The sequence below is a fragment of the Abramis brama genome (assembly GCF_963993115.1).
Source record: "Abramis brama genome assembly, chromosome: 1".
In the NCBI taxonomy this organism is placed as follows: Eukaryota; Metazoa; Chordata; class Actinopteri; order Cypriniformes; family Leuciscidae; genus Abramis; species Abramis brama.
In genome coordinates this window covers 16,055,308-16,079,344 of record NC_139963.1, presented here as the reverse complement: position 1 = coordinate 16,079,344, position 24,037 = coordinate 16,055,308, and the positions used below count along the sequence as shown (strand labels likewise).

General features: G+C 37.6%; 1 protein-coding gene across 2 annotated transcripts; it reads left to right on the top strand.

The window, feature by feature from the left end:
- Positions 1–5,321: 5,321 nt before the first annotated feature.
- Positions 5,322–21,871, top strand: nptx2a (neuronal pentraxin 2a). Of its 2 annotated transcripts, none has more exons than XM_084118306.1 (5): positions 5,322–6,218; positions 7,456–7,672; positions 9,216–9,460; positions 19,462–19,641; positions 21,441–21,871. In XM_084118306.1, the coding sequence occupies exons 1-5, from the start codon at positions 5,793–5,795 to the stop codon at positions 21,666–21,668; spliced, it is 1,296 nt and encodes a 431-aa protein (XP_083974432.1). In that variant the 5' UTR covers positions 5,322–5,792; the 3' UTR covers positions 21,669–21,871. The 2 variants fall into 2 exon arrangements, with proteins under 2 accessions (XP_083974432.1, XP_083974433.1); XM_084118307.1 differs by having other exon boundaries at positions 5,445–6,218; positions 7,459–7,672; positions 21,441–21,870.
- Positions 21,872–24,037: the final 2,166 nt, after the last annotated feature.

The following is a 24,037-nucleotide window of genomic DNA, read 5'->3' as shown; positions in this document are numbered from 1 at the left end:
TCATTACTGACCCTCTGACCTCTGTCAGGGTAACAGCCACATACGGTGGTCACAGCCACGCTAACATCCACAGGTGCCCGGCCAACTCTTCTGGACTTACACCAACACTGTCAGAAGCAACACTGGACTGGACTGAAACTTCAGGGAAAACTGGCGTGTCACTCTGTTTCTCACTCATTTCTTAAGAATACTTCACTCAGTGAGGACATTGTTATTTTTACAGTAAAAGCCAGACTACAAGTTCTTCCAACCAGACTCAACCTTTCTATCTGGTTACAGTTCAGATTCCTCATTGTTTGCATCACACTACAGAACAGATCACTGAAACACTGCCACATATCTTGAATGGCTGCCATAAAGGAATGTACATTGCACGCCATGACAGAATAGTGGACCTTATAGTGAAGGACATATCAAACCATTTTTCATCTTCAGTAAAAATGTACAAACATTCTTGTGTAAAACCATCCATGTTTCAGTACTGTAATAACTCTGAAACCGTTTCACATTTGTTTGCTATACACCAGATGTTGTTGTGGTTAATGAGGAGATCAGTGAGGTGTGTGTTTTGGAGGCTGCATGTACCTTTGACTCTAGTATGGAATAAGTCTTTATGACTAAGATTATTAAATATCAACCACTCCTAAACATCATCTCAGAATTAGGTTATCAGAGCCGACTACTTGTGTTCATATTTGGCAGCTTAGGACACACACACAGGCTGGTTGTAAGAGGGCTTCAACAACTTGGGATGCCCCAAAAAAGAGGGCTAAACGGCTAGCAAAATTCTGCGCTCTGTCTGCTATTAGGCAGCCGTCATATCTGGCGGAGACGGTGTTACTTGTATCCATAACAACTGAGTGACGCTTAATATTGTGAAGATCTGCTGTATGCCACTGGTCCATGATTTTGTACATGTATTTGACTGCATCTATGTCCCTGTAAATCATTTATTTTAAGTGGACTTAAATAAATAGTTAAGTGTGTGTGTGTGTGTGTGTGTGTGTGTGTGTGTGTGTGTGTGTGTGTGTGTGTGTGTGTGTGTGTGTGTGTGTTACACTGAAAAATAGTGTTGGATTTACATGATTTAAAGTGTTACCAACATTTCTGAACTCTTTGATGAATAGAAAGTTCAAAAGAACAGCATTTTTTGGACATTTTGTAAACATTTACAACATGTTCCTGGATCACTATCTTTGTTGATCCTGGAACAACATTACAATCAACCAATCCGATTAGAGGGTCAAGTTTACAGTTTATGTCAAGTTTAGGCTTACAATCAGGGTTAGGTGCTTCTTGTTCAGTGTTATTCACCATCATTTCCCTCTGATTTTAGGGAAATGTTATGGGTAGGTTTGGGTTTAGGGATAGGGATAGGGTTAGGACTACATTTTCAGACAGGAATTTTGTTCCAGAATCAATAAATATGTTGACCCAGGAACATGTCTTACTTGGCAAAATCACAGTGACCATTTTAGCATGCTGTTGCGAGAGTCATTTTCTCTCACACACGCACATGCGCTCAAACACACGCACTTTCCTCAACCAAGCTTGACGCACTGTGCCCAAAAGCATTGCATCATGTCTTTTTTGAGATCTCTTGGTCTCTAATCCAAATCTCATTCGAAACATACAGCCGTTTGCAGAACATCAGCACCCTCAGGAACCAAAGGGTTATTTGATCTTGTTCTTTCTCAAATAACCTCGAGCAAATCCATATCTATATTGTAGGAGTTCATCTTAAGAGCCTCTGTCAAAAGCCAAGAATGAATCTTTGAATACAAATCAGCATCTTTTAAAAGACGAGACTGTCGCTTGAGTATTTATACATAATAAAATTGGCAGTACAGCTGCCAGGGGGAAGATGAATGGGAAAAAAAAATACGACTGGAGCTCATGCCTGTCTACCTGTCAGAGTTTGGATGATTTTTGCTCAAGGGGACATAATTCTGTAAATGACAAAGCATCAGCAGGTTGTGAATATGTGTGTACTGTGAGTCCTGAGTCACACACTTGTGACGCAGAGCGCTGATCATCATAGGTCGTGACAATACGCACGCGACACAACAGAGCTGTTCTATGACACAGCTGAATACCAACAGAGTAATGCCTCAGATGTGATGTCAGATGGAAGTCCTTAGGGACGCTTTTCCAGAGTCGCATCGCTAACTTTAGATGCTATGCGCTTAAAATGTTTTTTAAATTATTGTAGGCTAATATCAAGCAAACATTAGATTTATTAAAGTAATAGCTGATTTAAATTGCAACTTACATCACCAGACTCGATGAAGGACCATCATTGAATGTACGTGAACGTGAATGAAATATAAGAGCTGTGGAGGAGCATATTTTCAGCGAATAATGACTTAAATGTATGTCTTTTAAACACACAAATCTACTGTATGTCTTCAGAAGAATTGGAATATCAAGAGTTTCAGCAATTTTGGGACAGTTTTTCTGCAAAATATATTGGTTTGTGCACAGAAGAATAAAAGCAATACAGGTTTTGACAACATTAGGGTGGCGGAGGCTGTCAGTCTGCAAAAAAAAAATGGTTTAGAATAACATGAGGGTGAATACACTTTTAAAAATAAAGGTTTCAAAAGAGGGTTTTCATAGTGACGCCATAGAAGAGCATTTTTTTGGGTTCCCCAAAGAACCATTTAGTGAACAGTTCTTGAAAAAAAATTTTTTTTTCTTAGTGTAAAGAACATTTAAAAAATCTAAAGACTATAAAGAACCATTTGTAGACTTAAAAGGTTCCGTGGATGTTAAAGGTTCTTCATGGAACCATCGATGCCAATAAAGAACTTTTATTTTTAAAGTTTAAATGATCCATAATTTCATCATAAAGAAATATCCCTTTAAAAATAATACAGAAATTGAAACTGAGCACATTTCTAAACAGAACTGAGTTGGGGGAAAATAATATATTTATGCTAAACTGTGCCATTGGGGCTAATTCTTCCACATGAATTACAATTAATTGTTGCTGCACTGCATTTATACCATGCAGTTTTGGCACAGACTAAAAGACTCTGTGTCCTTTTTTTGGGCTATGGAGAATAAGCTGTGCTGAATACAAAGCTTACTGCAGCCACCTGGATCAGAAAGTGAGAGAGATACTCAAATGTGTTTTCCAATTTGGGTGGAGTCACATGAGAGGCGACAGCCTCCCGCTGCGTGTGTCTAAACTAACATAGAAACTGTCACCAAACCTGTGACCCTAGCCGCCCCTTACAGTATTACTGCCAGCAACAGACCATTAACTCTCTGCCACTGATGCAGGAGGAAGACAGTGGCCACATATAAACTAGGTGTGAAGAAAACAAACCGTACGTAAAGAGCGTCAAAAGTTTCCAAAGAATCTCAATGCACCTCCCCAAAAAAAGTGTACACTTAAAACAAAAGTTCATCCTAAACCTCATGACGTCCCAAAGCTATGATTTGCTTCCTTCACAAAACACAAAAGTTATTTTTATTCTAAGCACGAGCTGCAATTTTGTTGCCTGCCTCTTTAAACGCTCCAGCTCCTTAAAGCAGGATGGATTCTGATTGGCTGTCAATGTTTCTATGGTTTGCCAGCTGGAGAAAATCGCTTTGAAAGTTGATTTCCAATTAAATCGTTCTTCTGTGCCGTTATCGTTGTGTGTGGACTCTTTTCTAAAGCTATTCTTTTAAATTTCAAAACTAAATGTGCATCATTATATATGATTATAGGCGTAGTTATTTTATTTGGTCTGAACATGCTTTTGTTCTAATTTGTTACATACAGATGCATTAATTATTCCTGCTGAATGCAGTTACATTCCTGCATTACATTGCACTGAAATAAAATATTTTCATGGTATTTTCAACTATTTATCTTAATAAATGGGGGGGGGGGGGGGGGGGGGGGGGGGGTGTTAGGGTTCGGTTAGTAGATTCAAATGACATGTAGTTGCAAAGTTACTTATAGACCCTGTCCCAAATAGCACACTCGTCTTTCTACGAGTCTACAATGAGTACAATCAACTTGGATATTTAAGTCATTTCAACTTAAATTGCATTAAACTGACTTAAACTGAAAATTAGTTGAATCTTGTATAACTTAAAAAAGATAAGTTAAAGCAATGTGAAAACATGTTTACATAACTTATTGATGTCATTTTTTTTATTGACTTTAACAAAGAAGTATCAAAAGTGCCTCTGGACCCAAACATGAGATAAAGAACGTTATCTCAACAGTCATGAGGGTTAAATGGCCTGAGAAGCAGTTATTGGGTGAAATTGCAGTTTATTAAGGAGAAGAATAGTCAGGAACTCACTGCACCTTCAAACTAGTCCAAATGAGGTGCGTAGACAAAAAATTACAAATAGCGAAACACTTCAAGAGAGTCTGCACACTCTACCAAAGAATAAGTCATCAAGTGCGAGATAAAATCAATACTTTACTGAAAAAAGGGCAAACGTTTCGGTCACATATGACCTTTGTCAATCTCAAGTTTACAATGCTTAGAGCAGGAGCCATCTTAATTTAAGGAGTCACATGGTTACATAGATCACATGATCAACATACTAAATAAATCTTTTTATTAATAAATATAAACCCATAAAAATATGTATACAAAAATTATATCTCGCAATACATGCATGCTATTATCACCAAATAGATAGCTTACATCAAATTAGAGAACGACAACTGTACTTTGGTGTAACAAGAATAATTCATAAGAAACATGACAGCTGAGCAAATTTTACATGGAAAAAAGCCACTAGAGTGATCCAAAGTCACATGTTTGATCTCCATGTCAAGATTCTCCTTGGAGATTTTGGATCCATTGGTCTTTGAGATAACTTATAACTTTTGAGATTGTGACTTTGCTGATGTACATTTGACTTTTACAATTGCTTGCAAGCCATTTTTCAAGATATCCTCTAAGAAGGAACTGTTTGTACATCTCATCACATTCCACTTCAAAAACCAGCAATCTTCCTACAAATTCTCTTGATTCGAAGAAATTGGCTGTAAGGGAGACCATTCTTCAAACTCAGAGGGATATAATGATTAAATTATTGGTGGTTTTTAATAAACCAAGTTATTGATGGTTTATTAAAGAGCTCTGCATCTACTCAGCCCACTGTTTATTCAACCCGACATTCACGGAAGGCCAGAAGAAAGAAAAAAAAAAGCCACAGCAATATAATATACCAGCGTGACTCGCATCAAGCACGAGTAAGTGACGTAGATGAAGCTCAGTCAATCCGCGCGCTCCTCCAGCGGAGCCAAACTGCGCGCGCCGGAGTCTCTATATTAATCCGTTAAAGCGCCGCTGTCCGTTCAGCACCACTGACTGTGTGAAGAGAGTTCACGCATTTAACGGCAGAATCCTCTGGAAATCGCTCTTCGTTTGGACAGATACTTGTTTTGTTTTTTTGAGTGATATATTGTTAAAGTGACAATTCGACGCGTCTGTGAGAAGGAATCCAACAGTTTGTTTAACATACTCACTGACTGTGTGAAGAGAGCAGAAGCGCGCGCACTCGCTTCTTTACTGGAAAAAGCTTTGGGTTGTCAGGCCATTACAGCAATTCTCTGTTGTTTCGGTTTAGATTTGTTTTTGAGTGATTTTTTATGAGCGTGTCGTGGAGCTCTAACTGTTTTTATTGATTTAAATAACACTCGAATACATTTTTCAAAGATCTGGTTCTATTTTGGAATTGCGTTCTTTTGACACTAAACGTCATTTTTAGTCCAACTAACTGAATTGACTTTTTTTGCGTTTTGCGTTTTGAAAAGAGAAACGGCCGTAATGAGAGTTCTCTTCGTGGCACTGCTGCTTGTATACGCGTCAGGGAGCGGGAAAGTGGCTGGCGCGAAAGGAAGCCGCTTCGTGTGCACTGCAGTGCCCGCGGGCGCCGACCTCAGTTGCCCGGTTGAAACGACCAACCGGGTCCAAAGCACCAGTCCGCAGGAGGAAGAGTTACGGAATACTATCATCCAACTTCGAGAGACCATCCTGCAGCAGAAGGAAACTATCGTCAGTCAGCAGGGCACCATCAAAGAGCTGAACTCCAAACTCGCGCGCTGCGAGGCTGAAGCCAAGTCGCGAGGCAGCGCGCGCAGGAAGGATTATAGTAAAAACACGATGGGCGATCTGCCGCGTGACCCCACCGAGACCGTGGAGCAGCTGGGAAAGACCATGCAGAGCCTGAAAGATCGACTGGGCAACCTGGAGGTGAGAGTTTAGGCTTATGAGGGATAAATGGACACTTAAGAGCTATTTGTGAGGAAAACAGAGCTGTAATGATCTGTGAAATTTGGTCTTGCTTATTAGGGATGCATGATTTGTCAAAACAAGGTCAAATGAGCCATGATATGTGGAGGGAGAGGCTTTTCCTATTTGAATTCACGTTATCTTGAATTCACGTTTCTTTGTATTAATAATGAGCTCGATGGAAAGCTGTGAATAGATACACGTTCAGCAAATATTTTTTAGGATACTGATTTGAACTTATTGAACTTCATGTTTTTTTTTATAGACTTGTTGCATACAAAATACAATTATAGCAAATTATACACAGAATTGCTTAAATTAAATGCACCAATTGACAAAGCCATTTGGAAGATTTTGGTATAGGCTATTACTCAACTGACACACCACTTCTGTAAATAAGTTGATATAAATTATTTATTACCCCGACCAATATATTGATCGCTATATTCAAAAATCAACAAGAAAAACTTCATACAGGGTAACTGGGTCATAAGGAATGCTAGTTTCCACCTTGGTAACTCGACATGAAACACTCTAAACACACTCATTAAATAAAACGGACCCACTTTATATTAAGCTTTAATTGCTTTAATCGTTAAATTACATTTCTCTTACCTGTTAACCCACCCTTAACCCTACATACCATCCTGTGCATAATCTTACCCATATCCCACATGAACATGAACGCAATATAAGCAGTTATTTTTTATTATTTTTTTTCTTTGATGTTAGTATACATAATAAAGACACCTAATACAAAAAGTGACCATTTATTTGAATACACAGTAGTTAAAGACATCAAAGTGTGACCATTAATTGATTTATTTATTTATTTATTTGAATATACAGTAGTTAAAGACACCTAATACCAAGTGTGACCATTTATTTATTTATGTGAGCACACAGTAGTTTAAGACACCAATTATAAAACTGGACCAATAAAACAATTAGTAATGTTTTGGACCATGGACCTACCTATTTAACTACTAAGATTATAGTATATTATATTACTAAATATTAAGTAATATAATATATTAAGTATATTATCAATGTGTAGCCTACTCCTTTAAGGCATTCACCAATAATTCAGCATCTCACAAATCCCCAGCAATTTAATTTTAGAAAGGATTTTTGGCTACAACAGAATAAGCCATTTGCATTGAAGCAGATGAATATTTTGGTTTCCTTTGTCCTGCAGCAGCAGCTGCGTACCAACACATCAGGTGGGCTATTTCCCAGCGAGCTGAGAGACCTGCTGAAGCGGCGTCTGAGTGACCTGGAGAGCCAGCTGCTGACCAGAGTGGCCGAACTCGAGGACGAAAAGAGCCAGCTGTACAACGAGACGACCGCACACCGCCAGCGCACCGAGAACACCCTCAACTCCCTGCTGGAGAGGATCACCGAGCTGGAGAAAAGTACGCCATTCTCACTGATGAATTATTCAATCCGTCACGTCAAATGAGACAGAATTCAGAATTTTAGTATAGTATAGTAGAGTATAGGATAGGAACACTAGTCGAAAACCTTTCACGCTCAATGCGAGCGCCATGCACCGCTTTGAACTCCACATGAAAAAAACATTGCAGAAAGCGTCACCGAAGGAAAACAAGCTTATAAAAAAAGAGAGCATGAGGTATACACAGATTCACAGTGAAAATATGCATTTGAGCTTGGAAGAGAAAACAGATATATCACAGAACAAAAGCAGTCCTTGAATGGAAAGCATACTTAATAAACATTGCATGACAGCAAACTAAAAGAATTGAAATTAAAACAAACAATACATAAATAAATAAATAAAAATAATGTTTAAAACTTTGAGGACAGCAATCATTTTTTGAAAGACATCTCTTATTCTCACCAAAGCAGCAATTATTTGATCAAAAATGCAGTAAAACTGTATAATTTTTACAATTTAAAATAACAGTTTTTTATTGTAATGTATGCTAAAATGTAATTTATTCCTGTAATCAAAGTGCATTTTCAGCATCATTACTCCAGTTTTCAGTGTCACATGATCCTTTAGAAATCATTCTGATATGATGATTTGCTGCTCAAGAAACATTTCTGATTATTATCAGTGTTGAAAACAGTTGTGCTGCTTCATATTTTTTAGAAACATTTGATTTTTCAGGCTTTTTTGATTAGTCCAAAGTTCAAATGAACAGCATTTATTTGGAATAGAAATATTTTTTAACATTATAAATGCCTTCAAAAATAACCAAAATCTTAATTAATCCAGACTTTTTAACTGTAGTGTAAATAAATATGTCTGAAATTCAGCTCTGGTGCAAAGTTGGTGCAGTCATTTCAAAGACAGAAATAGCATGCATCATGCAGAGCGCTTGGAAAGCATGGGCTGCACTTTGAAAGGTCAACGTAGAAACTTTGAAAACTTGACCAGCGCTCGACACGGCGTCAGGGGAAATCTTTTACTAATGCTTCACTGCGTTTGGGCAATTTTCATGCAGAAAATGTTGTAGGATGAAACAAAGGTAACACTGAGGCAGGTTTTGTTGGCTGTGGCATTTTTATTTGGTGGAAGAATATCTGCATGTGAATGAACTTGCCATTTACAATCATTTGTTTGCCTTTATCGCTCCTTTTGGCCTTTTTAGATGTGGGATTTATGCAGGCCCCATCTGTTAGCATTGGATGGACACATCGTCCTGCTGTATTCAGAATTCAGAGCAGCGCCAGCACAATTTGCAAAGCGAACGATTAACGAATGATTAGCGCCAATGCATCATCAGCATCTTTCACCTTACAATCCCCCAGCATGCCATTTCATATTAAGATAATTACACGAGCCTGTGTGGATCACTCATTTCATTAATCGAACCTGAAAGCATTACCCAAATTCAATTTGCTGAAATCAAATTAGCACCATCTCTGGTCAGCACTTTGCATCTTCTTCCTGTCCTTCAATGCAAACCTCTCTCTCGATTCTCTTCAAAGGTAACAACGCATTCAAATCTCCAGAAGACTTTAAGGTGTCTCTGCCTCTGCGCACCAACTACCTGTACGGCCGCATAAAGAAGAGTCTGCCAGAGATGTACGCCTTCACCGTGTGCATGTGGCTCAAGTCCAGCGCCAGCCCTGGAATCGGAACCCCGTTCTCTTATGGTGTCCCGGGACAAGCCAATGAGATTGTGCTGATAGAGTGGGGAAACAGCCCCATGGAGCTCCTCGTCAATGATAAGGTGAGCCTTTATGAGCTACAGATGCAAAGCTATCCGTGGTTTTTATTGAAACAATGTCAGCTTTCCCTATTATGCCCCAACACTCTCAGAATTTTTTTTGTAAAACTTGTACCTTTAGGGGTACAACAGCTTGCCACTGGGGCAGTACCCTTAAAGGGACATCTTTGTAGCTCATTTGCCCATTTATTTAACAGTAGTACCTAGGGGTGTAACGATACACTCATGTCACGATTCGATACATATCACGATATTGAACTCACGATACAATACTCCAAGACATATGGTAAAAGGTTAACAAAAAATGTATTTGATTAAAATGCTAAATTTGGTTTTACATTGTGGGTGTAAATGAATAGACTTGGACTTGGTGCTGGTAACCCAATGCACAGGACAATGGTGACCAAAAATATTCATGATTCTGAAGCTGAAAATACAGAATTATTTAAGACGAATATGCTTGCACTCGATCACTGATTAGATATATTTAAAATAATGTAGGCCACTTTTTACTGGTAAAATGAGACATTTGGTATTATCAGGACCCATAAATATTCCCCCATTGCATTGTTATACATTATATTCAACATTATAGTAGTTTAATGTAGTACTGACACTAAAACTCTGAAAACTTAATTTTTTCCTCACACAGTGATTATTTTGGGTGAACTATCCACGATACAGATTGTTACTATCAACGATACATATTGTTGCATTTTTGAAATGTGATATATTGTGATGCAATATATTGTTATACCCCTAGTAGTACCTATCACTACTCTAAAGTACTGGACCTTTCAGAGGTACACTGTTAGACTTTTCAAGGTTTTTTTACAGTAACTTACTGGCAACACTGTTGCCAGTAAGTTACTGTAATTAAGATTTACAGTACCTAACCGTATTTCAGTATACAGTGCATTACTGTAAAAAACAAGCTAATCAGTACACTACTGTTATTATTTTTATTTGTACTAAATATAAATTAGATTTCATAATTTTGATATAGAATTAATTTTACTTGTATCCTACATAAGTACTACTGACATTCAAATTAATTAGACAAAATTATTACAAAATACTTTTTTATTTATTTCATATACATCACAAAATAAACAGTCTGCCAATGCTGGGAATGATGTGTTACATTTTTACACATTAATGGGTGAGTTTAGGGTTTTGTGTTAAATTTAACTCATTCATTGTGTTAATGATTTTAACAAAGTAAATATGTCAAGAAAGGTTAGCACAAAGATGTGTAAACATGTTAAATGAACACATTACGTGCTGTCCTTCACTGCACACATTGTTAAAAAAAGTAAATAAAATCCTAAACAAAACGTTAGCATTTGACAAAATGATTGTAGAAGCATTGGTTGTTTAGCTTATACAATTATTATATTGAAATATTAACCATTACATTCATAAAACTACAGAAAATAAATACATTAAGCAGTCAAAAAGGAAATGGCAAACACAGGGCAAAACACAGTTCTTTTCACAATACATGACACATAACCCCACCTTCAAAATAATTTCACTTATTTCCAAAAATTTGTTGGATTCATGTACACTGGTGGCCAAAATAAATATTTAAGTGTCTTTTAAATGTTTTTGAAATAAGTCTCTTTGATGCTCAAGAAACATTTCTTATTATTATCAATGTCTGATACTCCTCCATCTTTTCCACAGCATAGGAGTAAAAATCATCATCAAAATAATCTTTAAAAAGTCAACACAATGTTTTTGTCCACCTTTGTGAATAAATGAACTTCTCCAAAGATTGGTTTCTGTTCAGAACTTGACTGACAACATCAGAATGTTCCCTGGTCTGTATGCGTGTCCACAAACACAAATGTACTCAGTCCTTCAGAGGAGATCCCGGTTCCAACACTATATAAAACAGAGAGAGAGAGAGAGAGAGAGAGAGAGAGAGAGAGAGAGAGAGAGAGAGAGAGAGAGGGGAGAAAATTCCATATTAGTTTTTTTTTTTTGTACATTTTTATTATTTTTACTAAAACTTAAGAATATATATTTATTTAATATATATATATATATTTGTAAACAGCTTTTTTTGTCAATAGCATTTGCAAACATTTCAGATGAACTAAATTAAATTATGCCAGATTAAATTTTAATACTTACATATCCTAAATTCTGTCCAAAAATGCTGAGATCCATAGAGAGAGAGACTGAAATCGATGATTTAGCCCATTCCAGCTTGTCTGCAGTGAAGGGGTTCCTGTTTGAGAAAAATACACAGTAAGACACATGCAAGAAATCACTGAGTGATGATCGTTCTCCTTCCTACAGTAGTTAACCCACCTGTGCGCTGATATTAGGACCTTCCAGGTCAGGTGGGACCGTAATGGTAGAGAATCTTCTGCCTAATAAAATATCAAAATAATGTAAATATATATATATAAACTTGAGTTGTTAAAATGCTAGATTTGGTATGAATGAATTAGTGAGTTTTACTGCAATGCTTACCTGGATACATTTAATCTGGTGAGACTGAACATAGAAAATGGTCCATCTTCTGATTTGTTCATTTGCTGTGTAATAAATATAATGTTAGACATGATGCAAAGGTAACTTAGCCTATTTGATATAAAGTTAGCCAATTTTATAGAGATTTTATAAGATATTGTATGCTACCTGCACCAGTGGCTCCAAAGCAATTAGGCCGATCACATAATGCTAATCCTTTTAGCAAACTTATGTCAAAATAAATTGATTTCAAGTAGGCTACAGGTTAGGCTTACCTCAGGAATCTTGCTCGATTTCACTGGCGTGAATTGGCGCTTTGTTGCAGTTGCCTTTAAACACATATAAAATTGCAGTAAATATTAAATTCCTTAAAAAAAAAAAAAAAAAAAACTTGTCATACTAGCCATAAAACTTGTTAGCTAATATATAATGTTATTTTCTCAACAGTAGGCCAACATTAGCTACAACCAACAGAATTTTACACATTAGTTAATGTAATGTTAATGTAAACTATAAGCGTTGCTCATTGGCGTATTTTTAACAATTCAATAATCTAACAATTTAATAATCTAACAATGTCTGTAAAATGAAACGTTAGCGCAGTTTACCGTGGTAAAGTTCGTTACCGCCATGTTGACCACGAGTAACGTTATAACATAGGTTAAACTGGGCACAATCCTGTCAACACACACAGAATGTTTTTTACCTTGCTTGCTGGTCTCTCTCTCTCGGTGAAGTGAATTCCTCTTCTCCGGGCCAGACACGAACGGACACGAACGGCACGGTCCAACAAAAGACAGTCAGACCCCAGTGATATTACACTGGATGCTCCGGCGAGACACGTGACGCGCTGTTATATTTCTGACGTACTCCGAGTCCAAGCGGACAAACAGGTTTGCATTTTGCATAAATGATCCAGTCGCTTCAATGTGTCCAATATAGACAGCCTTTGACTGTTATAGCGCTGTAGACACGCGCAGTGTAAGGCAAAAATTAGGAAATAAAAAGCACGATGGAATAGTGCCAGTCAGAGAGGCCGTTATGTTAAATACAGTAGTATACTGCAAATTTAAAAAAATACAGTAAGTCTCTGTATGTGGTGTTATGTCAAATACAGTAGTATACAGCAAATTTAAAAAGTACAGTAAGTCTCTGTATGTGGTGTTTGACGTCACAGAAAATTCCCATGATGCAATGGGAATCACAGTTATTTACTGTAAAGAGAAATAGCAGTATAATACTGGGTGATTTAAAGTAAATAACTGTAGAAATTACAGAAAAGTCTAACAGTGTACGAAGTTGTCCTTTTAAGGGTACCGCCCCAGTGACAAGCTGTTGTAGCCCTTAACATTTTCTGACAGTGAAGTCAATATATACCAAGGTAATATATCTCATGACATAAATAATATCTTTGGTGACATCAGATAAAAAATCAATGGAATTTTATTGTTTCTTTTTTCTTGGAAATAATACTAAATATGATTAATGGTAGTTATGGTCCTTAAAGGGTTCCTCAAATAAAATGTTTTCACAGCCGGATTTCTATTTTAATGCGTTTACATGAAGGGGCTTGAAGATCAAAAGCTAATTAAACAACAGCCCTGCACAGTGAGATGTTAAATTCCAATATTTCAATATATACCAAGGTAATATATCTCATGACATAAATAATATCTTTGGTGACATCAGATAAAAAATCAATGGAATTTTATTGTTTCTTTTTTCTTGGAAATAATACTAAATATGATTAATGGTAGTTATGGTCCTTAAAGGGTTCCTCAAATAAAATGTTTTCACAGCCGGATTTCTATTTTAATGCGTTTACATGAAGGGGCTTGAAGATCAAAAGCTAATTAAACAACAGCCCTGCACAGTGAGATGTTAAATTCCATCTCAAACAGCATTTTTCAAATGTATTAGGCCTACATTTATTGTGTAGTTTTCATGACCTTGTGTTAATTGAGACTACATATTTGTGAATAATTTGTACTTTTTTAAAAATTAATTTGTCTTATCACAGGACCATTTCAAATGAACGAATGTGCCCACACAGTACAGTATACTGCCCTACAAAGGCAAAAGACCTTAAGTCGCTAGAGTATGGAACTGAGAAAAATGACTTTAAAGATTTTTAGTTGTCCCGTCAAATTAATTATAGGTAGGACACTGGAAATCTGGCAAATAGATGTTTTAGTAATGGAAATTATATACATAAAAAAATCTTGAGGTCAAACTTGACTTTTGACCACTATTTTAAAGTTACTGTACTCTGCCTTTGTATTGTCAGCAAAAAGTGAGAAGTCATGCCAAGGCAAAAGGCAGTAACTTCCACATTATCAATATTTGGTTGCTGATCACCATTAACAAAATCATTATAGTAACACCTGTATAAAATTTAGTGATCATGGCATTTATTTTGTATGATTTACAATTATTTATAGCCATCTACTTATTGCTAGCATGGGCTTTGGTTGCATTCTGATGGCATTATTAATACATTTGACATGACAAAATACCTCCATAGATATATTAGTCCAGCATTGGCTCGACCGTGTTTAGGGCGGGGCTGAAGGCGCCGGCGAAGTTTTGGCACTCTGCCAGCTAGATGCACGAGTGTTTCAACCAGGTCCTGTACCCGAACTGAGTGAGGCGGGGCTTTAATTCTTGGTTGTATTCATCTGATACGGCAATGTGTAACGTTTTTCTGTCAACTCTGCATAATCCTTCGTGATCGATATCACACGTTTGTCGACGGCGGGTTCAGACCATATCAAATGTTCTGACCGCAACTGTGCAGGACAAAGCTCTGAGGACATCAGAAGTTAGAGGGACTGATAAGCTTACAATCTGGTAGGTAGCATTATCTGATAGAACACCGGCACAGTAACTTCATATTGACGCGCGGCTAAACAAAGGCAGAGTACCGTAACTCCATTTCGAGCGTTCCAAAACAAAGCCAAAGAGCGGTAACTGATGTTAAGGTGTTCTGCCTTTGTTTCTCATGGGCTTTTGGAAGTTACTGTTAAGACAATTCATTATTTTCTCGAAAAAACAACGGAATTGATTCAAGATACTTATCCACATGATAAAGGAGGTCTTGAATGTACCAAAAATATAAATAACTCATTTTCGACCAAAAACGAAGTTACGGTCTTTTGCCTTTGCACGGCAGAATAAGTACAGTAAAGTTTTGAACCTGTATGTGTTTAGAGACATTGTAAATTGCTCACTCAGAGGATTAACTTTATACAGTAGATGACAAGAGACGCGTCACATGAGCTCCACTGTCTTCACTCCATCCGGTAGTCGCTGCACAGAATCACTCAGCATTTGATTGAAGTTAAAATGCTCTCAACTTTGTTGAGTTTCTTGACATGTGAACAGGGATTAAGATGTGAAAAATATAGCATCATAGTTGAAGAATTATAACAAAGTGCCCAGTTCTGGTTATCTTCACAAATCCAAAAGCTGAATGGATGAGTCATGGCTGCTAGAGATAGATGTAATGCTAGAAGTAGGGCAATTTGTTCTGCCCTTCAATCACAACTTCCTTCCGTCTCATTCACTCGGATGTACGTCATTGCTTACGTTATACTAGTGTCCACTACTTGCGGAATGGAATTAAATGGAATGACCTAAACCCTCGATCACTTGTGGATAAATTAAGTTGCGAGCACTGCGAGTTGCTGTTGTGGTGTCACAATTGTGTTGCATTGTGGTCTATGGATCTGACTGAAGTGTACATGTTAAGGAGACTCGATCCCTCTGTCAAAATTGAAGGGTCAAGGGTCTGTCCACATAAATCTGTCTAGTGTTTTCCCACAAGATTATTGTTCAACTGTGGTGGGTTTCATTACAAGCTGTTCAAACATTGGCAATAAAAAAGCCCTCGGTCCCTCTAAAGGGGTTCGGGGATTTTCCAGGCAAAAACATCCAGAGTCCTTCACATAAAATCAGTCTACAGGCTTTCATAGACAACCTAGGAAGTTGGGGAAGGTCTCGTTTTTGAAGTTTAATTAAAAGCTGTTCACACATTGGCAATAAAAAAGCGATTAATACATGAAAATTCTTATTTTTGGCCCTTGTAAGACACTTATTGGCCAAACAGAAAGACATATGGCAAGATGTACTAGAAGGTTTTTAAAAACATTTAACTCTAAATGTTAAACGTCAGCACATAACTCATCCCACACCTCAAATTATAAGTAATGCATTTTTTAAGTGATCAGACTTTTGGAGGAGGGACTCATATCTAGAGACCAGAATGTAACAGATACTTTTTTTTCTAGAAAGTGTAAAAATGTTTTGAATACCCAATTTGTACATCCATCATATGTAAAATACTGTATAAAGATACGCAAAAATTAGATTAAAAAAATAATTAGATTACCTAAGAAGTTCGTCATATTATTAATATTGGATATTTGGGTATTATTAATATTGGATATTTTTAAAATGCATGAGGACTTAGAAATTATATTTTTGCAATTAGATTGTTTTGTACAACTTGCGACAAAGCCTTTTCGTAAAAATACCCTTAAATATCTCTGAACGGGTTTGACCAAAGATTAACACACACACACAATGTTTTCACCACAAAAGGTTTTCCAATGCACTTTTAATAAAATTGAATGTTAGATGATTAGTTTTTAGAGGCTGTTGTTGCACAAGACCCTTGATGATTTCAAAGTTTAGCATTAAAGCACACATAAATGAATTAAATATGTCCTCAGTGGTTCTAAATCAAGAATATGAAGCTGAGCTGCTTTTCTTTGGGGAAAATTAGCTTCCAGTATCGCATTGGTAAATGAGGTTAGCATGTCTCAGTATCCATGGATGCTGTATCTCTAGATCCTTGTGGAGGAGATTGTGAGTTATTGCCGTCGCTGGCTTTTGTTGAGTGTAACCTGAGGGTCTTGAGAGAGCGAGAGAACGAATAAGCTCCGCTGCCCTGCTAATTCCCCTGATACCTCACTCAGGAAGTGTCAGTTTGGCATCTCGCTTATTGAGAGAGGCATCTTGCCCCACAGCCCTGCACAACATGCATTATACATATACAGTGTGTGCGTGTATGCATGTGTGTGTGTGTGTGTGTGTGTACGTCAAGCAGGAAAGAACAAGAAAGTGACGAGGATCGAGTGAGATACTGCCATGCTGAATCTGATTACCTGTCGAGTGTGTCTTCAGTGCTTTTTCTCACTCCAGTGAATACATCATACCTCAGTGCTTTGTAACTTCTCTCTGAATGTTGTTTCTATACTTGCATACTTCTCCACTTAAGTGCATTAAAGCCTCGGTCTCAAGGTGCAGTAGTTGTCAAACTCAATGTTACTCAATGTAGCTTGGAGTTTGAATATATAAATTATTTTAAAGTTTGTTGAGCTTCAGATATAACTTTATCGCGGGGAGTTTGTTATGATGATTCATCGAGACACTCCATATCCTTCCTTACTCTTACAAGCTTGGTCCTCCCTCTGGCTCCCCTAAATTTGGAATTGTATCGCACCAAGCAATTTTCTGAAACTGGGTACAATGTGAAGTTTGTCCTTGTATTAGTGATGAAAAGAGTCGTTTATTGAGTCGTTTAATCTTTTAAACCCCCGTAGAAGAAATTACGACCAACGCAGAGAAGCAAAACCACAAGAAGATAGCATGGTGCGCGAGTAATACCGAAGGGCGTTCATGAATGATTTGATGCAACTGTATTCGCCAAAAGAGTTTTAAAATGCATACTATAGTGGTTGCTACACCCCTCTAGCCTGGCAAGCCAGACCTACATCAAGATGTTGGGTCTGGCAACTCACCATAGACATGGCTCAATCCAAGGGGCGGGATAAATGGCTGTCTTTCAAATTCCCTCTGCACGCAATAGGACAGCGCTTCAACCAACCAGAGCGTTTTCCCAACAGCGGAGCTAGTTGATAGATTCAACTTTTGCCATATCTGGCCGGCTAAACTACGAACACATCTTCCTTTTTTTAAGAATGACTTAAGTGCCGTTCTATGCTCTTTTCTCAAAGAAAAACTTAACTCCAAGTCCTTCAGAGTTGCGGCCAAAGCCGATTCGAAAGACTGTTCGCCAGCAGCAGCCGGCATTCTTTGTTTTCAAGTAGCAGGGAACCGTCGCAACTCTGTCGTCATTATGTTAAGCCCGCCCCGCCTACTCTATACACGACGTGATTGGCCTGACCCAATTTAGGTTTTTGCAGCTCGAAAGTCAATGGAGAGTTGCTAGACTGCCCTGGCTGCAAAATACATTTTGCTGCCGCTAGGGTGCGTCTAGATTTCTAGGCTAACACCCCTCATTCTAAGCTTACTTTATAAAAGTTGTGTTGTGTTGTGTGTAACTTAATCCATATGCTGCAGTGATAGATCGGATAATTTTACTGAAGCCGGGAACACACTTAATGACTGAAAGGCTGCTTATGAATGTAATTTGATACTTACGACTGATCACTGCCCAAACACGTCAAGTCAGAGACGGTTGCGTTCAGTTGGTGTTCACAGTTTGTGTTTAAAATCTGCTGCAGTCATTGGAAACAGTCTGTAAGTGTGTTCAGTTCAGTCTTAGAATGTTTCAGCTAGTCGTTAAGTGTGTCCGCCGCTTTACTTGATCTTTGAATTTCATTCAGGAAAACATTAATAATATTTATTCAATTTGAGCACACTGTTCACATCAGTCAAAAAGGTTAATTGTCTGTTGACAAATCAAGTTATGTAACATTTATTTATTTAGCACTTTCTATAATACAGATTGTTTTAAAGCAGCTTCATATTAATAAACAACAAAATAACCTGTTGCGAAATCTGTGTGCGGAACTTTTTCGCCCTCGTGCAAAATTCCAGATTGCATGGATTCCTATTGAAACTACTGGACTACTGAACAAACCTGGGTATTAAATTTGGTGCGCAACACCTTGTTGAGGAAAGATGTGATATTGCAGTTCAAAGCAATCAGACTCATACACTATGTACTTATGCACTATGTACTCAACATTGTAGTATATACGTTTATTTTGTCTTTCAACATCGGAGTCTGATAGCCCCTCCCCCTCCACTATGTAATTAAAGCTGCGACAGTTGAGTGCATGAAGTGTCCAATGTTACACACTAAGTTTTTTCAATTAAATAAGTGCATCATCCGGGTACTTAAAGTGCACTTTTCTTTTTAGAATTTTCAGTGTGAACGCACTACTCGCACTATTATACTACAAAATGACTTAGAATAGTGCACAAGTACTTGATTTGGGACGCACCTATAGACTTGAATTTAAGCATGGACTAAGCCATATCTAGGGATGTATACCACAAGTATAGACTTGAGTGTTGGACTCAACATAGATAACCACCCAGAACAACTTTATCAACCACAAAGGACACCCTACTGCATATGAACCTTGGAAGCAATCGTTGATCCGTAGTGAACAATTACTGTGGTTACTTCCTCTAGAATATGCACTTTTTAGGATCAGTTTTCACTGTAATAACACCCAACGGCTTCATCCGTTCTGTCACAGGTTGCTCAGCTTCCGCTCTCCGTGAGTGACGGCCGCTGGCATCACATCTGCATCACCTGGACAACCAGAGATGGCTTCTGGGAGGCCTATCAGGATGGAGAGAGACTAGGGACCGGAGAGAACTTGGCCCCCTGGCACCCAATTAAATCTGGAGGAGTCATTATCCTGGGCCAAGAACAGGTGAGAGAGAGGACGTAAAAGAGCCGATCCCTCGGGAGGAACACATAAAACGATAATAATAAGTCTTCACACGCGATGATGTGAAGACGTCACCTCTCAGCAGCTCTGAGAGCTCAGGGCCTTCTTGAGAGATGTGGTACATGTGACACAGATAGCAGGCACACAAAATCTACATGTGACAATAATCTGCTGCTCACCTACACTAAACTACTCTGATAATTGAGTGCATTCACAGTGCTTAACAGCGCTTGAAAAGGCACAATCTGTGACCTAAATAGCTAAAAGTGATAGAATAATTGCTCTTAGATGTGTTGTCACATTTTTTTTTTATATGTAGCACTTTATACAGATTGTACAGATTATGTAGATTGTTTCAAAGCAGCTTCACAGTAATAAACAGGAAAATAACCGTTAATGTTGTAGAATTAATCAATAATGAAACTAATTCAATTCAGAGAATATCATTATTCAGTTAGATTTGTTCAATGTTGTTTCAGTTCAGTTCAATACATTTAATAATTGATGAACTTTGCTACACTGACACAAGTTCAATTCAGCTATAAGCAGTGCGACTGTCATTATTCTTCTCAAGTTAGTTCAATGTTGATTCAGTACAGTTCAATAACAGTGTCAATGTTGCAAAGTTAGTGTTATTATCTTAATTCATTTCAAGTTTTGTTCTCATCCAATAGAGTCAGTGCAGTCAAATCGATAATCTAGCTGAATATTAATTGTCTCATTCCTGTTGCACAGTAAAATTGGAGCTCTTTAACTTATGCTTGTATTGTAAGTTAAATATTTCTATAAAACACTTTTAAAAATAAAGGTGTCAAAAATATTTCAGTGAACAGTTCTTAAAAGAACCTTTTGAAGAACATTTTAAAATCTAAATAATCTTTTATTATTATTATTATTATTATTATTATTTTTTACAAAGAACCTTTCAGTTGCTATGTTTCCATCCAAAGTTGCGAATTTAACTTGGAAAATCGCATAAAACATTTGCGAATAAAGCACTGTTTCCATCCAGTGATCCGAAGAGAACAAAATCGTCTCTTCCTGAAAAACTGGGACTAAATGTCACTAAGAAAAATTAAAGTTGCTGCAGTAGGAGTGCCTCAGAGCGTGCAGACAAAACGCAATAAAGTTATCTTGCTTTCTGAGGCGGATGCTGCTGTTTGTGAATGCAGTCGTGTAGACAGTTTTCAGGTAATTATACTGAACCACTCTGATGACAGACTTTGCGCAGGCGTTTCACAACAACCAAAACAGAAAATCGTTTCATTGGTTAGTCCAGTTATGCCGTCCCATCGCAAAGTCACGTCTTTTTTGATGCGCATTGAGGAATTTATTCGGTAAATGTGTTTTCATCGTAGTAGTTCATGCACATTTTTTCTTATTGGATAAAAAGTTTAACCGACTCAATTGAGCGAATATGTTTTTTATGCACATTTTTCAAAAAAAAATTAAGCACTTTGGTGTTTCCATTCAGCATTTTTTGAAAAATAGGTTGATGGAAACATAGCTCCTGAAAGTTCTTAAAAGAACCATTTATTTCTTGAAGAACATGTTTATAAAACATTCATCTCAATCGCCATTCGGCTTTTTCAGTTTCCGCTCACCAGTCACCGCTCGAGTGATTTTGAAAACAAACCTAAACTTCAGAATTGGTAGTATGTGTATGTAAAAATAATCAAATAAGGGAAATCTAGGTTAATATATATTTTTTCAAATCTAGCTAAACAATTTGACTTCACTAATCACTACTTGTGGTTAACTAGTGTGCTGTTATTCCACAGGACATCGTAGGTGGGAGATTTGATGCCACTCAAGCTTTCGTAGGAGAGTTAAGCCACTTCAACATGTGGGACAGAGTACTGCGTCCTATAGACATCTCAGCTATGGCCAACTGCTCAGCCTACATGCCTGGCAACGTGGTGCCGTGGGTCGATGCCAACGTGGAGGTATTTGGCGGTGCCACAAAAGCAGCATTGGAGATTTGTGAAGACCGTCTCTTTGATTCCTAAGGACACGTCTGTCGGTTTGGAAGCGTTCTCGTTATAGAGGTAACACGCGTCCCGATATTGCTCTGCGAACTTACAGAGAGACAAAGACAGAAACACATGTTTACATATTTTCACATGATGGATTATTTTGTCCTCTATTCTGCTTTATGTTTGTTAAGACTTTGCTGCCAGCCTGACCAATAACTAAAATGACTGACTGTGTGAAAAAAAAAAAAAAAAAATTGAAAACAAATTCAGTGCACATTCAAGGTCAGAATTTGCGAATCTAGCTGAAGCAAACATTTCTTGTTGATATATTTATGCTTTTCTCGGTGTTGCGTCCTTCAAAAACTTTTTCTCTCTACAAACTCATGGGTATTTTAAGATAAACAGTGAAATATGGATTTGTTGCCATTTTTGCTTTGAGCTTTTGTCATGTTGTGTATATATTGATGCCCTTCACTGGGGGAAATTTTTTTAAACTGCATAGTTTCATCATGAGCTTTATGAAACATGAATGAAGGAGCTAGTCTGTGACTTTGCCCATATGGAGAGGCACTCAGACGGAATCTGTAATCCAAAGATTAGTTAAAATCTTCTGACATTTTGAGCAGATCTGCCATCCAGAAACCTTAAAGTAGCAAATCTGCCGAGGTCTGACCCGCAGCTCTCAGAAGCCCCCCAGGGGAAGGTCTGACTGCGGGACAGGGCGGTCTGGCTGAAGGGCTTCACCTTATGAAGCTTGTTTGATTCTGAATTACAGATTTAACATGTGGTGTCTTTGAAATATTTGTGAAGGATTTTGACATTCAGAACATAGCGTAATGAGATTAACTATATGAGAACTGTATGGGAAATGTGTGTTATACGTTTTTAATAATGTTTTATTGTGTTAGGGTTTTGTAAATTACCTGTTTAGACCCTCGCACAAAGCTCTGGGGTGTGAGGCTATTTTCTGTGGAGATGAAACAGAAATACTGATAGGCACTAATGAGGTTGACAGCGCTTGCACTTGTTTAAAGCGCATAAATGTCGGGAAGTTTGATTTATCTGACAGTCTGATGCTACAAATGAGTGAATCTCACGAAACATGTCAAAAACATGTCAACGCCATCTTTCTCTCCGAAATCAAAAGAACAAAAAAGAGAAATTCTATTTTGCATAAGAAAGTTATATTTCTTTCATTTTTATTTGATTAAGCACATTTTTTTGCATTATAAAATTATTCTCATGACAATTAAGCATAAGCGCTTGAATTATGTCAGAAATAGAACAGAACTTCAGTTTACTGTTGGGAATTTGTCTTGATTCATCGTGCCGCATCCAGTGTAGACAGCATCGCTGATTGTAATGGGTTCTGTTTGCTTTTGTCGCATCGCGCCGCTCGTGTCTGGTGACGACACAGTGTAAATTTGATTTATTAACCAAAAAACCTTGGAATAAACAGGATAAAGAGCAGAAACAAAGGACCACACTATATGTAAATGATAACTAACAAGGGTCTGAACTAAACTGTGAGTATAAATGCACAGGGCAAACAAAGGAACTAAAATAGACACAGGTGACAGCAATACGAAATTGTAGAAACTAATACATATTCTGTGTTCACGCCATGTCAGAATTACCGTAATTTCGAGATGATGACACGTGAAGTTCTAGTCGAAGCTCTTCACGTCCTTGGACTGGGGCTGCGTCCCAAATCGCATACTCTTTTAAGGTACTTATTGAGTTCACGGCTGCTAATAAAGTACGTTATATAAAGTATGAATGTATGTAGTATGAATGTAATCTGGTAACGAATGTATTTATACCAGCGTCACTTCACTGTCATTCACAAGTCCTTTCCCGTGGGAAAGTGAAGTTTTCATCATATGCGCACTTCAGAATCGCGCAGGAAGAAGTAGGTCATGTGGGTTATTTTTGCCTACTCTTTTATGAGTACTGTGAATTCGGACATACTGTACTTCTTTTGTCACATACTGTTTTTTGCCTACTATATAGTACGGAAGTATGTTTTTTCGTATGCAGCCTGGGAATTTTAGGTGTGTTCGACTTCATGCAGAGCTGCGCAAACCGATCGGTGTCTGATTTGAAGCAGTGCATGCCGGTTTGATTTTTTTGTTCACAGGAAAAATAACGTTTAAATATGTTTTAAACGTAAGTAAAAATACATTTTGGAAATCAAAGATGAGTTTTACGGGATAAAATTGACTTCAAATCATTTTACATTTTTAATTTTAAACAGTACACAAATTACTGAGTGGAAAGTGTTGCTGCTGCTACATGACAGCATCTGAAACGTCTGTGTATTTGAGAAATATTGAATCTAATCCGCTTCAACACCGCACGAGCGTCACTATGGCAAGTAGAAAGCATCGACTCTCGCCAAT

Coding starts and splice junctions, on each gene's coding strand:
- nptx2a (XM_084118306.1), top strand. CDS start 5,793: ATGAGAGTTCTCTTCGTGGCACTGCTGCTTGTATACGCGTCAGGGAGC. Junction 6,219..7,455: donor ATCGACTGGGCAACCTGGAG/GTGAGAGTTTAG, acceptor TTTGTCCTGCAG/CAGCAGCTGCGTACCAACAC. Junction 7,673..9,215: donor GATCACCGAGCTGGAGAAAA/GTACGCCATTCT, acceptor TTCTCTTCAAAG/GTAACAACGCATTCAAATCT.